The 14,989-nt window shown below is 32.9% G+C and overlaps 1 protein-coding gene across 12 annotated transcripts in view; it reads left to right on the top strand.

Moving 5' to 3' along the window:
• The window catches only part of LOC148305724 (uncharacterized), a 32,456-nt gene extending 20,672 nt beyond the window's left edge, over positions 1 to 11,784 (top strand). For 8 of the 12 annotated variants that reach the window (XM_088266204.1, XM_088266206.1, XM_088266211.1 and 5 more), the window contains 5 exons: positions 3,096 to 3,231; positions 4,776 to 4,989; positions 6,481 to 6,627; positions 7,320 to 7,464; positions 7,936 to 11,784. In XM_088266204.1, coding sequence (XP_088122330.1) covers positions 3,096 to 3,231; positions 4,776 to 4,989; positions 6,481 to 6,627; positions 7,320 to 7,464; positions 7,936 to 8,055 — 762 coding nt within the window. In that variant the 3' untranslated portion in view covers positions 8,056 to 11,784. Of the gene's footprint in view, positions 1 to 3,095; positions 3,232 to 4,775; positions 4,990 to 6,480; positions 6,628 to 7,319; positions 7,465 to 7,935 lie in introns of those variants that run through there. The other 4 variants (XM_088266209.1, XR_015838119.1, XR_015838120.1 and 1 more) reach the window with 4 other exon arrangements.
• Positions 11,785 to 14,989: the final 3,205 nt, after the last annotated feature.

Raw genomic sequence — 14,989 nt, 5'->3', positions numbered from 1 at the left:
ACAACAAGTGTTTTTCCTCTGAAATATTTTTGTTTTGTTACCCTTGCCTGCATGTTATTCTTACCATTAAGCCGATTATCTATTCAGATATAGTGCCCTATTGGCTATTGGGTGCATAAAAAACAAAGAAAAATAACTCAAGATAGATTTAATTTCTAATATTATTTAAAATTAGGGTTTTTTTGCTATTCTTTTAAATGTTAAAATGGATGGTAATAAATGATATTATGGAGATGATAATATAATTAAATTTAGCTTCCCTTTTTCAAGTCCTAGTCAAAAAATTACAATCTTATTAAAAAACAATTATAGCATCGGAAAATTAAATTTGGTGCATTATCATTTTAAAGCCTAGAGTTAAAAATACACCTAATCAAAAACGGTGATTAATGCAACAGTGTTGGAGTCTCTGAAATCTATATTTAGGCCGTTTATTATAAATATGTACAGCTTTATTGTAATCACCTCCAAACCTATTTCAGCATTTTTTGTTATAAAGCGAATGTATTCACAATGTTATAATTATTTCTTAAAACTTAAAGAATTATTAAAGAGCTATCGGTTTTAAGTCCTATGAAATGTATTTATTTCGTCTAAGAGTAGATTCTTACTATTTACGGAATTCTACGTTATATTGCTACTACTACTACTTACCCCGTAAAACTTGTATTTAAAAAAAGAAAAGAAAAAACAAACTGAACTTTTGTCTATGCTTCGAATCTATACTGCAGTGTTCTCCGTTTGTGCAGAAACCACCCTTTTTGTCATGATCGGAAGGTCTAAAATCGCCTGTAAAATATGAACTGTTGATATTCAAAAACTTTCTGTATTTTCATGTCAATAAGGAATAGAATTGCTTGCACAGTCGGACTACCTAAAATCTTGTCTATGCGTAAAAACGAGAATAAGGAAAAACAAAATGAAGTCTCGAATATGTCGTGTGACAGCTAATTGCGATTATGAGGTGGACTTAAATGGCTTTTCCAACGTTAAAAGTAATTTGCGTATTTCAAACCTGATATTAATATGATGTGAAAATATTCCATAATGGAAGGTGAATATGAAAAGTTTCTTTCCAAAAACACCGCTAACCGGGAAAGGATAATGAGAATGTCCCAAAAAATGATTAAAGGACAACGTATCTCCTCCAAGGTTAGTTAGTTGAAATAATAATCGATTTGATACATACATGGGTATGTATCCTATTAATATAGGTCCGTAGATATTTAGTTTATATTCCAATTATTAATTGTTTGCCGAAAATAATAAAAACTTAAACTTTTCCGATTTGAGTTTAATGTTTTTTTTTAGTACGTCTTGAGTCCAATATCAGCAATATATATTTATATTTTAATTGCTCACACGTACTGAATTTTTAAGTAGAATTATGGTTATATTTTTATTTACAAAACCTTTGACATGTCGTAAAACTGGACTCTTCAGTCAGAGTTTCTCGGTTCAAACCCACTCTTCCACAATTTGATACCTATTTCTAATAATGAGCCGCTTAGACTCACAGAAATAGTATGAAATTGAAGTTTTTTTTTGTAAATAATAAAAACTGAAATATTTCTCTTTAAAAAAAAAAATAAACTTTACATTTAATGTTACTTTTTTTAAAAAATATTACATTTATAATCTTATCTAACCATAATAAAGAAATAAATTATATTTTTACATTATATTAAATGTAAAATAAATAAAGGTTTCAAGGTTTTGTTTGTTTTCCACACAAAATAAATATTTGCAGTATTATTAAGTTATTGTGCAATTTATTTATAATATTATTAAGCTTATATTATTTGTTTAAATCTATTTATGTTTAATATTTTGCATGTTTGGTATCAAAACTATTGTTTTTTTTTATAATTTAACTAAATTTATTTATAATTTAATGTTACATTAGCTGATTTATTAGTTTTAAGTTTATTCATAATTTAAACTTCTTTTCACTGGCTGTTTTTGCATTTGACTCTATGGGCGTTCGTGCACAACACGGAATTTTACCGTCCGGCAGTCAGGTTTTGAAAATTAAAAGCAACTACGACAGTTTAGCATGATCGAATTTACGTGCAACATATTCACGCACCGATCCGAAGAAAGATGGACAAAAGCACAAGCCAATTATCGTTTTATCACACTAACTGAAGTGCCGGACTGTAAAATTCCGTGTAGTGCACAAACACCCTATGTCTTCTTTGTATCCTATGATGGGTGATCACTTCTTCACAAGAACTATTACTTGTTTAATTTTGTATTCAATTACTCATCTTTAATAACACTAATCAGTGCACAAATTTGGTAAGGTTTTGTGTATTTATAGCTTCCGGTGTATTTGATCATTTGACTTTAAAAACATTAGCTGTAAATAAATACAGTAAACCCTTCAATATGGTCTAGATTAGTACCGCGTTATCGGAGAGAACGTTATAGAAGGTATATATTTTTCAATTGTATTGACTCAATTCAGTAATTTTCGCTGGTTGTAAATGTAAAAAATACAATTTCAAACATTAATTCCTTACAACGTTCCCTCCACATTTTTAGAATATTTTTACATTATTGTCCGCCTCCATAGTGTAATGGTCAGCATGCTTGGCTACCGTTCTGGAGGTCACGGGTTAGATTCCCAAGGAAGGTAAAATAAATATAAGTGATTTTTTCACTGTAATATTTATTCAATATTCCCTGGGCTGGACAGAAGCGAAGGGTTGATCACCTTTCCTTCATGTGTAAACGATCAAGATAACACTGCGTTTATATGACGCAGTGCCCTATGCACCATTTGGGTGCAGACAAGGGTTTTATTATCATATATTTTTATTTTATCAAGTGTCGTTGCCGGGGGTCTTGTGGGTTACATTAGTAAATAAAGGGTGTGTCGATATATTAAAAGATTTTTGATCTTGATTTTTATTGAAAACTAATTTTTTTATAATCGAGATATAATCAATATCTCAATAGTAAAGAAGATTAAAGGCCTTACGATTTGTCATCAAATAAAATAATAATGGATATTAAAAAGTCATTTCCCTTTTTGCTACTTAAACTAATTAAGAGTCGTTAAGTATTACAATAGGTGTTTTGTATTCCAGGTCCCGACGTTGCAGTCGTATCCTGTACACAACATTCCGGGAATTGGCAATGTCCAGGTGATCCCGGCCAGCGCTCTGGGAGTCGGTCCCCTGCAGCAGATAACACAAGTAGCCCCGCAACAGCACCAAATTATCGGTTAGCTTATTATTCTTCTTACTCCCTATCCACTAACCCTCTTCTGAAGCAACTCTTCTTCTTGATGATTGTTTATCACTAAGGCTATATCTGATATACAGTAGAAGCTGGTATAATGCACATTCGGAAATATATCGGATCTTTTTTTTGGCATTTTTGTTTTAAGATGCTTGCGTTGAAAAAAACAACCACACATAAGCAATGCACGGTAAATTAAAATAGATCTTAAAAGAAATAATGGTTAAAGTTCTTGTCAATTAGTATTTTGGTGATACCCAACTGAAAGATATCTCTAAGGAGTCTGATATGAGGAGTCAGTTGATGTTCCGACGTACCAAGAAGTAGTGCAAGGATTAGGACTGAGTTTGGATGGCAAGAGGCACAATACGATTTTGACCCAATAAAAATTATGCAGTTAGTTTCGCTGAAAAATTCTATACTAAACAAAAAGATCCTTTGGAAAAAAACAGCAAAAGATTACTGATTTTAAAAAAAAGTGAATGCGCTATGATTTTTACTTATATTTTTTAAAAAATGAGTAAAAATAGAACAGAAAATTTAAAAATGTTTCATTCTTCATAGAAAAAAATCAATAGAAAAATAATTTTGGACAATTTGTGATCATACAATGCGGGTCAGATACACCACCTGCAAACCAGCGTTATAACTGACTTCCATTGTACTTTATATCTTTATCTTAATCTTTCTTCTTTATCCTTGTATTTATCATCTATATCTTTCTCTTTCTCTGGCTTGCATACCAAATTGTTATTTACGGTTTAACAAAATAAACCACTGCACAAGGATTTTAGCAATATGTGAGAGAGAAATATTGTACTTCAAAGGCAGCTATTTACATACTTATTTGTCTGATTCTTGAGTCAGAGGCAATGATAAGGTAGCAGTTAGGACTAGGTTCAGACGACTAAGAATATTTGCTAAAATTAAGTTTATTGGTATGAAATGTTTCAACTTACCTTCTTTTTTTCCTCTTCCTTAACCCCTATCCGTACCTAGGTGTTGCTTAGGGTACATGACCGCATCAGATGGACGTCGTGATCATAATTTGTACAAAATAAATGGTATATTTTGAAATTAAATATTAATTTCATTCATTGATTAGGCAGTCACTTTGTGATAAAATATATCCATTTTTAATTTAAGTTTTACTTAGTAAATACCACTATTTCTTAAAATCTTTTGTGACACGTACTTGAAAATGGTATTTGAAAGTAGCGCGTAATGCATCGTAATACGTGTCAATAAATTTTAACAAACAGTTGTATTTACTTAGTAAAACTTAAATTAAAAATTAAATATTAAATTTAATCACAATTTTATGAGGTTTCAATTGAAGAAATATTATATTAAATTATGTATAAATATTTTATAAGGTAATGAAAATCAAAACTTATTGTGTAGAATTAAACACAATTATCTCAGATATACGGTGAAACAGGATGGAACCTTATTATTAGGGTATACAATATGGACAGGGTACAAATTGAATGGGAGGATATCATCGGTTGGTTGCTTTCTTCCAGGGCAGCAGATACAACAGGAGGTGTCAGAGTCGGGCGGCAAGTGGGTGTGCAGCCCCGCCTCCCCGGCCTCCCCGCCTCCCCCCTCGTGCCCCGCGGCGCCCTCCACCGCCAGCCAGCCCCCTCCCCACAGCGGCGCCCCCCCCTCCAGCGCTAACCACAAGAAGCGCGTCGTGCGCGTCGCCTGCTCCTGCCCCAACTGTGTGCAGGGAGATAGGTAACTCCATTCACATATCCTCCCTCTCCTGTATACCGTTATACATAACTGATGAACAAAAGTATTTCAACTTCTGATTAGCGGAACTCGGTTTCTGAGAGCCCAAATAAGTAAAGAACAAGAGTACAATATCATGAGCATATTGGAAAAAATAAAAAAAAAGTCAACACATATTTGCAACGAGTTGATATGATTAACCTTTCCCTCCCGGTGATATGTATTTACTACAACTCGACTTTAAAAATGAGAATATCAATATAAAATGTAATAGATACATGCTCACAATTTTCATATTCCTGCGTAATATAATTATGTATTACATATATAAAAGTATTCGGCTGTCCAAATTTAAAACACAGTAAGGGACATTTTTTTGTAGTAGGTTTTTTTTTGCATTTATGGACTAAGTAGACTCTACTTAGTCCAAAAATGCAAAAAAAACCTACTACAAAAAAATGTCCCTTACTGTGTTTTAAATTTGGACAGCCGTATTACATACACTATAAAGTTATTCACTTGCAGGACGGAAATAAATAATTTTTGAAAAAATCAGGGATAAAATCACCAAAGTCTTTGGAGTGTCCTTAGATCACTCCCAAGTGTAGGATTTTTTCCAGACGATGCATATATTAATTTTTAGTGTATTTACTAAAACTAATTCAGTTAGATTTAACCTAACAAGCATTAACGATATATTTGGCGAGAAAAAAAATATATACAAAAATATATATACGAGTTTTTAAAATCCAATTAGAAATCAAAGTCGATGTTTTGTTTGTACTAATCTATAAGAAATTAGTTTAGTCGTTTTGAGGTTCTCCTGGCAATAAATTGAAATGTATAATATTGTTTACATTTACTAATGGTTTTGGTTGAATGGTTGTAAATATCAGAGCATAAAGGTTCACCTAATTGTTACTACTATAGCATGCTGTAATCACGAAGGAATCGTTTTTAATACAACTAATAAAAATCATACTTTTTTACAGTCGTAAATACACATTTATGTCTCAGTTACCACTGATCAAAATATACAAAGAAAAATATCTATTACATGTTGGTTTTCACAAGTATCATTCCTATTTTCATATTGACATTATTGTTATAGTTTAGTGACAAATTCAAATTTTACGGTAATAAATTACTCTCAGGGATAATTTTTGTAAAAAAATATTTTTCTTATAATTCCAAATAGGCATGTGTTTTTGTTCTTAAAAAATAATATTCTATTTATTGTTGAATAAAATTTCTGAATATTTTTCAAATTGTATTCCCTTTTATTCGGAATGAAGTGTATTTTTTTAAAGACTTATTGAACAATACTTACGCATAGATACTCTTGTTATTTATGTTTATGTACTGGTTTGGTAAATATGTTCCCTTCGGGGAGAAGTGTATACTTGTGTTGGTATTCTGGGTAACAGATATTTGTATATATTACATATAACACTCTGAACCCGCTTCAACTGCTTTTATTTTTTGCATTTTTAGAGATGTAAGCAATCGGAAAAAACAGCACATTTGTCATGTGCCGGGGTGTAACAAGGTGTACGGTAAAACTTCCCACCTGCGAGCTCATCTCAGGTGGCATACCGGAGAAAGACCTTTCATATGCAATTGGCTCTTCTGCGGAAAAAGGTGCGTTGGCTTCCTTCTCAAAATTCTTTATTTCTTTTATTACTTAACGCATACATGCTTCAGCGTGTCCATATGTCTGCCTGACAAGCCCCGATGGAGATTTTATACCGTTCTATTCCAGGAAGTATAATTAACAGGAAATGGTTCTTTTTAATAAAAACAATTCAACCATTTCAGTACTCTGAAAAGTGGACGAGTGAAATTACAACATTTCTGTTTCATTATCGGATGATCTTGATGCGAGGGATTCTTTCTATCCGGCTTGCTTCTATGCGACATGTTCACATGTACAAATACGAAAATCCTGTTGAATACTATTTTATTCGACTGCTATGATAATAACCTACACTTAAATATTGAATATATATTCAAGAATTTATCTTTTTCTTTATGGATCAACCAAATATTATATATTCATCATTATTATACAAACTTGTGGTGATGTCATATTAATTACGCTTAATCGCTTCGCTCGCTATTAATTTATTGTAAATACATGTGATTTCTCGTTAACACCTCAAATTTTTGTGTTATCTGAAAAAAAAATCTCATTCCTTCCTGCTGTAATTGTATAACAATGTAAATTTAAAAAAAAAAACAATCTAAAAATATTAATAAGTCACTAAAAAAATAGAATGAATTAGTTGAATATTGTGTTGGTGCGGCGGTTGAAATGGGAATGATGCTTCCAGATTTACCCGTTCCGACGAGCTGCAGAGGCACAGGAGAACTCACACGGGAGAGAAGAGGTTCGAGTGTCCCGAGTGCTTCAAGAAGTTCATGCGCAGCGACCACTTGTCCAAGCACATCAGGACGCACCAGAGGACCAGAATTCTGGTGAGTCCTATAGCTGAACATTCCCCGTTAGGATCCTCTATTTACTATTATATAACAATGGTAGCCGAGCCAACGGGGGATTGTTCACACCCCTTTGTAAAAATTAGACATATTATATTAACATATTGTTTATGTGACACTTTTTTAACATACTGTTGGTATAGAGGGGGGGAGACGCTTATAAGCATTCTATTTGCTTACTTTTGGTACAGCGCTGGACGCCAAAACAATACTAATTAGGGTCAGGGTTGATAAAAAAAACCGCCCGACAATTATGTGTGAAAATACAGAGTATAACATTTTTATCCCATAAAAATACTGTATATTAGCAAGTATTAATCAATAAACGACAAGTCTTAATTTTTTTTTTTTCATACTATTGACAAAATTAGCAATCAAACAAATGTAGCATTAGTACAGTACGCTTGTAATTTTTATTATTATTAATAATATTGTAATTTGGATTGGTAGGAAATTTCAACAACGCAGTCGGTGGGTGAAGTCTCGTCGGACAGCAACGACAGCTGCGAGGAAAAGATGAAGCTCACCATCCACACGGACCTGGAATCCTCGGAAACTATTATCTCCTAAGTGCCTCCAATCTCACCTGTCCTCGGAACCTAGTCCTTCCCCAATTGTGCTGTTCAACCCCTATTTGTTGTAGTTTAAGGACAAGACAAACTATATGGAAAATAAGTGAAATTTAGTGAAGTGCCTTTATTGTGTATTTATTTTATACAACAATCTATTACTTTTTATTGTATTTTAATAGCCTCTCACTCTGATTATGCCCTCCTATTGAAATCTGTTTTTATTTAGCAGACCAAACATTTTTTTCTCTACTTTTAGCTCACTATTGCAGTTTATCAATAAATATATGTATTATCATAGTTTAGCTAATCATGTTGTCCGCCTCCGTAGTGTAATGGTCAGCACGCTCGGCTACCGTTCTGGAGGTCCCGGGTTCGATTCCCAAGGGGGGTAAAATAAATATAAGTGTGATTTTTTCACTGTAATATTTATTCAATAATACCATGGACTGGTACCTGAAGCGGAGGGCTGATCACCTTTCCTTCATGTGTAAACGATCAAGATAACACTGCGTTAATATGACACAGTGCCCTATGCACCATTGGGGTGCGGATAAGGGTTTTATTATTTATTATTTAATTATCAAATATAACCCTTACATTATTAAAGGGGGGATATGTCGATGTTTTGGCGTATAAATGTACAAATTATATTTTTCCACAATTAATTTCTTCAAATTTAGCATAAGTACAAAATTTTATTGTTTTCGTTTAGACAATTTATCTGATTAATAAATTTTAAAAGGCAAACAAAAACTGGAATCGTAAAAATTCTCATCACTCACATCGCTGTAAGAAGTATGTTTATGCGCCTAAGGCATCCATATTCAGAGCGGAGGTTATGATATCAAGATGGGAACATTTGTGCTTCGTATTGTATATTTTATATTAAGAAATGTGAATAATCTAGCCCAATTATGTATAAATTAATTTTAATAGCTCGAACGGTTATAAATTTTGTACCTTATGAGTAACATTTTGTAAATTTTATTTTGGATCTCAAATTAATTTTTGACAAGTCACATGCTACTCGTTGAATTTTCGGTAAATCCATATTAAGTGTCCAAAATGCACAATGTAGTGCGGGCTCTTTTAAGGGTAGCAAAAAGGCTATATGTATTATTTCCAATGCCATCAGAGCCATCAAACACAGTATGTACTAGTACAGATGCATAACGGAACGCTGGTTCATATGTATGTGAAGTGTTACCGCCTCTTAGACCTATAAGGATATACGATTCAAATACCTGAGTATGTGCTTGTTATATCCTCTTTTATGGTGCTACCGACCCCAATATTCTAGAAATATTATTATTTGATTTCTACGCATTTTTATTATTCTAATGATTTAATTCTTGTAATTACAAAGGTACTGACATTTTTTCTTTAAAACAATTTTTAATAAATTCAATTAATATCGTAAATAGGGTATATTATTAGCAAATAAATTAATAATAAAAAAATCATTACGCACTCGGTACCATTCTTATTGAAATCAGTAAAGAAATAAAGAAGATTTTACAGTTGTCATTTTTCTGTGACGGATGATGGAGTGATGTCATTGTTTCTAAAAGTAGCGGTTCCCCGTCATGAACCTTAAAGCCTATAGCAGTGGCATGTAGGATTGACTGGTGCCAGCTGTGTGAAAAAAGGGAATGCGATTTCAATATCATTGCAAATATGTACCAAAGCATGTGAGAATATTGTTTTTTTTTATTTTAAGAAATACACAGTATTTTCAATCTGAAATTCCCCTCGAGTGTAAATATTCTTGTTAATTTGATTAAGCTATATTTTTGGTACAAATGTCATGTTAAGAGCACTGTAAAAATAAATTTTTGTAATTATGTAATCTATACCAAAGGTAAATAGTGAAAAAGCCCTTAAAATTGGTTTTTTAAAGTATAGTAGAGTATTTTGTAAATGAAATTATGGTAATATATTTGTATGCCATTTGAATGTAATATAAAATGTTTGACTGGTAGTAATTAAATGTTACGAGCTCAATATATTTTGCCATTTTTAATGATTTATTTCAATATCGTTACCATTTTACGAGTTAAAATATATGTGATGAAAAGGTTGTATTGAAAAGTCTCATTCAATTGTATGTACAATTTTTAAAAGTTCAATTATTTAACCTGTCATACCCTAACTTATTATCATTACTACTAACCCTTATCCGCACCCAATGGTGCATAGGGCACTGCATCAAACTGACGCAATGTTAAGTTCATCATTAACCCTTAGCACTTGAGTGCCGCCATAGAGGCGGCATGCATGGTTAGCCATATTACTCGAGTGCCGCCGCTATGGCACCAAGAAAATAAGATCTTAATATTTTTAATATATGTACATATTGGTTTTTTTACTTTTCGATATGATTAAACCAGAATCATGAGTATAACTAAAGACTTATAAGTCTTGGAATTTAATTGAATTGGCAGTATGCAAATATCTAAAAACTTTAGATTGCAAAGGGTTAATTATATGTCCGCCTCCGTAGTGTAATGGTCAGCACGCTCGGCTACCGTTCTGGAGGTCCCGGTTTCGATTCCCAAGGGGGGTAAAATAAATATAAGTGATTTTTTCACTGTCATATTTATTCAATATTTCCCTGGACTGGTACCTGAAGCGGAGGGCTGATCACCTTTCCTTCATGTGTAAACGATCAAGATAACACTGCGTTTATATGACGCAGTGCCCTATGCACCATTGGGGTGCGGATAAGGGTTTTATTTATATATATATATAATTATATGAAAGCGAGGTTATTAATCCTGCGCTTCAGGTTCAAGTCCAAGGTAAACTAATTATTAGAGTAAAAAAAGACTTATTTTAACCCCCCCTCCTGGGAATCGAACCTGGGATCTCCAGCATGGTAGCCTAATGCGCTAACCACTACTTTATGGAGGTGGACAAACATAACCTATCCTAAAAATAGGAAAATATGCATATTGTATTTGTTTGATATTGTTTTAAGAAGGGAATATGGAATTGTGGTCATTTGCAGGACTTATGACCAGTTACCAACTGAATTAAGTGATCAGCGCATAACACGCACCATTCTGCTCATCATTGTCACTCACATTTAGAACTGGTATATATGCAGCGTGCAAGCATTTGAGTTGGAAACACCATCTTTTCTTGCTGAATTTCCTGTAGATTTTAATCCCTCGAGGATTTTATCAAATATTTGTTGATTCGGGCCTCAAAATTTACATACACATATGTAATATAAAAACAAAACTTTTTTATCATGTTTTCTAACATATTCAATTTATTGTATTTAAGAAAAAAAAATATGCATGGACTGAGAGAATGAAAGAAGTCATTTTATTAGCATGATATTTTTTAATTGTGTACCTTATTTAAACATTTTCATTTAGGTACTGCATTTTGATCATGAATTTTATACACTAAAACGACCACTGAAAAAAATACTGTTCTTTAATAAACTGTATCTATAATTATGTACTTAATTTTTTTTTATTTGTTGATATTTCGGTATTGTAATATGATTGTTATTGTAATTCACAGAGTCATGTGATTTGTTAAAATTAGTCTAGGATATTTATGTAAATATGTAAAATGTATATATTTAATACCTATAATATAAGCTTGTACATACATGGTAATACATAATAATGTTGTTGAATTATATTATATTTATTAGACAGATTATATTAACAAAAGTTGATATTTTTACACAATAAAATATTTTTCTTAATTGATTGCTTTTATTTTTTACCCCAATAAATAAATGAAGAGTTATACATATCGCTGACTCCTTTCAACGATGTCAAAAATCAAAAAATTTGATTTTTCAGGGGAACGTTTTTAAAGTTTAAAAATATAATACAATGTATTAAAAATAATTATCAAGCCACTTATTGAACTTTTTGCTGTGCAACAGATCTTTTTAGGTAAAACCTGAAGGAATTTTTTCTCCATTTGAAAAATATTTAGTATATTTACAAAAAATAAAAACAATACCTTTTATTCAAAACGCAAAAACAACACCTTTTGCCCTGTAGCGGCTAAATATTAAGTTAAAAATATGCCACTTTCGCTGGGATATAGTACATTTTCTGGGCATTCCAAAAACATGCACAACTGAAAATTCTCAATTTTTGATTTATGACGTTCTTGAAAGGAGTGAGCGATATATGTAAATGATATATAAATGAGGTTTCTGGGTAAGTTTTATCTGGTGTGCGTTTTTTGGGAACTGGTAATTTTAGGGAAACTATTATGGTGGAGTGTTGGGACGACCCAACACAGTTCCAGGTTGGGAGAATGTTAGGGCGTATTATTTGTAGCAACATGAACTATGACCCCAAGCGCCCGCTAGGGGCAGGGCGGGGTGTACGCGGGGAATGTTTACGTTATATCCCTTATGAGACGAATGCAGGGGATGCTACACACACTTGTCATTGTACTGTCATGGCGACCTGTTGAATAAACCGATTGCATCCTAATTACGAGTTATTATTACCTATACCCGAGCCCCGTAATAACTTTTTTTCAATTTATTTGTTAAATTTATATGTAGATATACATACATACATTCATTTATAAACGTAATTAACATTCTTTGCATAGACCCACCAAGCCACCTTATGTGACTTATCGAGTTCTTTTTACATGCGTTATTAATTTTTTAAATATATTTTAACATAATATGCATACCTGCCGCCTCTGTAGTGTAATGGTCAGCACGCTCGGCTACCGTTCTGGAGGTCCCGGGTTCGATTCCCAGGGGGGGTCAAATAAATATAAGTGATTTTTTCACTGAAATATTTATTCAATATTACCCTGGACTGGTACCTGAAGCGGAGGGCTGATCACCTTTCCTTCATGTGTAAACGATCAAGATAACACTGTGTTTATATGAAGCAGTGCCCTATGCACCATTGGGGTGCGGATAAGGGTTTTATTATTATTATTATTAATATGCATACAAAAAAAGAAAGAAAATTTTTTCACCGTATCAAATCTTGATCATTCACCAATTATTTTACCCACTATTTTATTTTTCTAGCCTACTATTTTACTTCACTGTCAATATTTTTCTAGAAGAATTTATTTGGATACTAAAATTTGATTCAATTCACCTTAATTATTTGCTTAAAAATTTGGGTGAAGGGGGGAGATGTCATATCTGCTACCTTGCAGCTACTAAAGAACAGTAAAAAATGTGATAGGTATTAGAGTAATGCATATGTAAGAAAAAAGTGATTTTTAAGATAAGATAAGTTGTCTTTAACATAAGTGATTTTTTCACTCTAATATTTATTCAATATTACCCTGAACTGGTACCTCAAGCGGGGGGCTAATCATCTTTCCTTCATGTGTTAACGATCAAGATAATACTGCGTATATATGATGCAGTGCACTATGCACCATCGGGTGCGGATGAGCGTTTGAAGATATGTAAGAAAATCACAATTCAAAAATGAAAATCGAATTGGTTCAAAAATTAATTCTAATTAATTTCCTGAATTAATGAAAACAGACCTTAACATGCTATGTATTATTATTTTTTGACATCTCATCAAAGATGAAGAAGAATATGGAAGTCTGGGCATTTACGGGGCTGACGACCGTAATAAAATATAATTATATATATGACGGTAGTCAGCCTCGTAAATGCCCAGACTTCCATATTCTTCTTCATCTTTGATGAGATGTCAAAAAATAATATGAAAATAACTCCTGTAATTGGAGATAATCCAGATTTTGTGAACAAGTATTTGGACACATTCAAAATGTTATAAATGCTATGTATTTGTAAGGCTTCCTCAATATCCAAGATTAGTCATATAATCCAATTGTGATTGTGGTTAATCGTTTAGCTTATTCTGGCAACCAGGGGCCATATTGAGATGGCTTCAAAAATAACCAAAGTAAAGGCGTTTGTTATTTATAGCTGGTCTAAATAGTCTAGTATTCTAAGTAGTCCTTCACGATTAATTCTTTTAATTTTTTTTGTCATCTATAATAAAATAATTTTTTTACCGGGACGTGGAGTAAACCGGCCAGGACACCGGGATTTAGTCTGAAAACTGGGAAAGCCCCGTTCAAACTGGGACGTCTGACTATTTATAGCTAATATAATTTTCTGAGGGGGGAGGCGCCGAATTCAGGGTAGAAATCAATTCGTCGCCTTAATTTTTTAAATTACAAAATAATCATTGAAAAATAACAAATTAAGCCTTAAGTAAGATCGCTAGGTCTGACACTGCCTACATCAATTGCTTTTGATCAAAAAATAAAAATATTTTTCATAATTGAGCCTCCCGAGTTGGAACACCACATCAATCCGGTTAATAGATGTAATTTCATAGTTGTGATTTATTGCTTAAATATTTTAATTGGACTTTTCTAGTGGTATATCATCGTTAATAATTTATATGTTTTTCTCTTGATTATAGCTAGATTCGTGTCTATGGTATTATGCTAAATTAAATTTAAAAACATAAAAGTTAATCTGCGGAACAATTTCCAAAGAATGCGAATACTTATAAAAGTAATTTATGTTTATGCCGTATATTTTTATAACCTACGTATCCCCCTTTTACGTAAATTTGTGGGGAAGAAAGGTATATGTACATCAAATTCTTCTTCTTCTTCTTCTTTCCATGTTCGCTCCCTAGGTGGAGCATATGGCCAACACGAGTCGTCTCCAAGTCACTCTGTCACGCGTCATCTCCTTGGCTTCCTCCCAGGTCAGTCCGGCGTCTCGAAGATCCGCTGAGTATAGTCGGTGAATGGTCGTCAGCGGCCTTCCGGGGCGCCGGAATCCTCGGAGTTGGAAGAAGAGACATGAGGGGTTGATGCCCTCAGGTGGCATTCTAAGGACATGTCCCAACCATGTCCACCTTCTTCTCTTCAGGACTTCCAGTATGAGGGGCTGTTGAGTTCTTCTCCTC

This window comes from Brachycentrus maculatus, unplaced genomic scaffold, assembly GCF_059751285.1.
Source record: "Brachycentrus maculatus isolate JH-2025_06_01 unplaced genomic scaffold, ASM5975128v1 h1tg000263l, whole genome shotgun sequence".
Taxonomy (NCBI): domain Eukaryota; kingdom Metazoa; phylum Arthropoda; class Insecta; order Trichoptera; family Brachycentridae; genus Brachycentrus; species Brachycentrus maculatus.
Note: the sequence above shows the minus strand (reverse complement) of the source record. Positions and strands in the feature narration are given on the sequence as shown.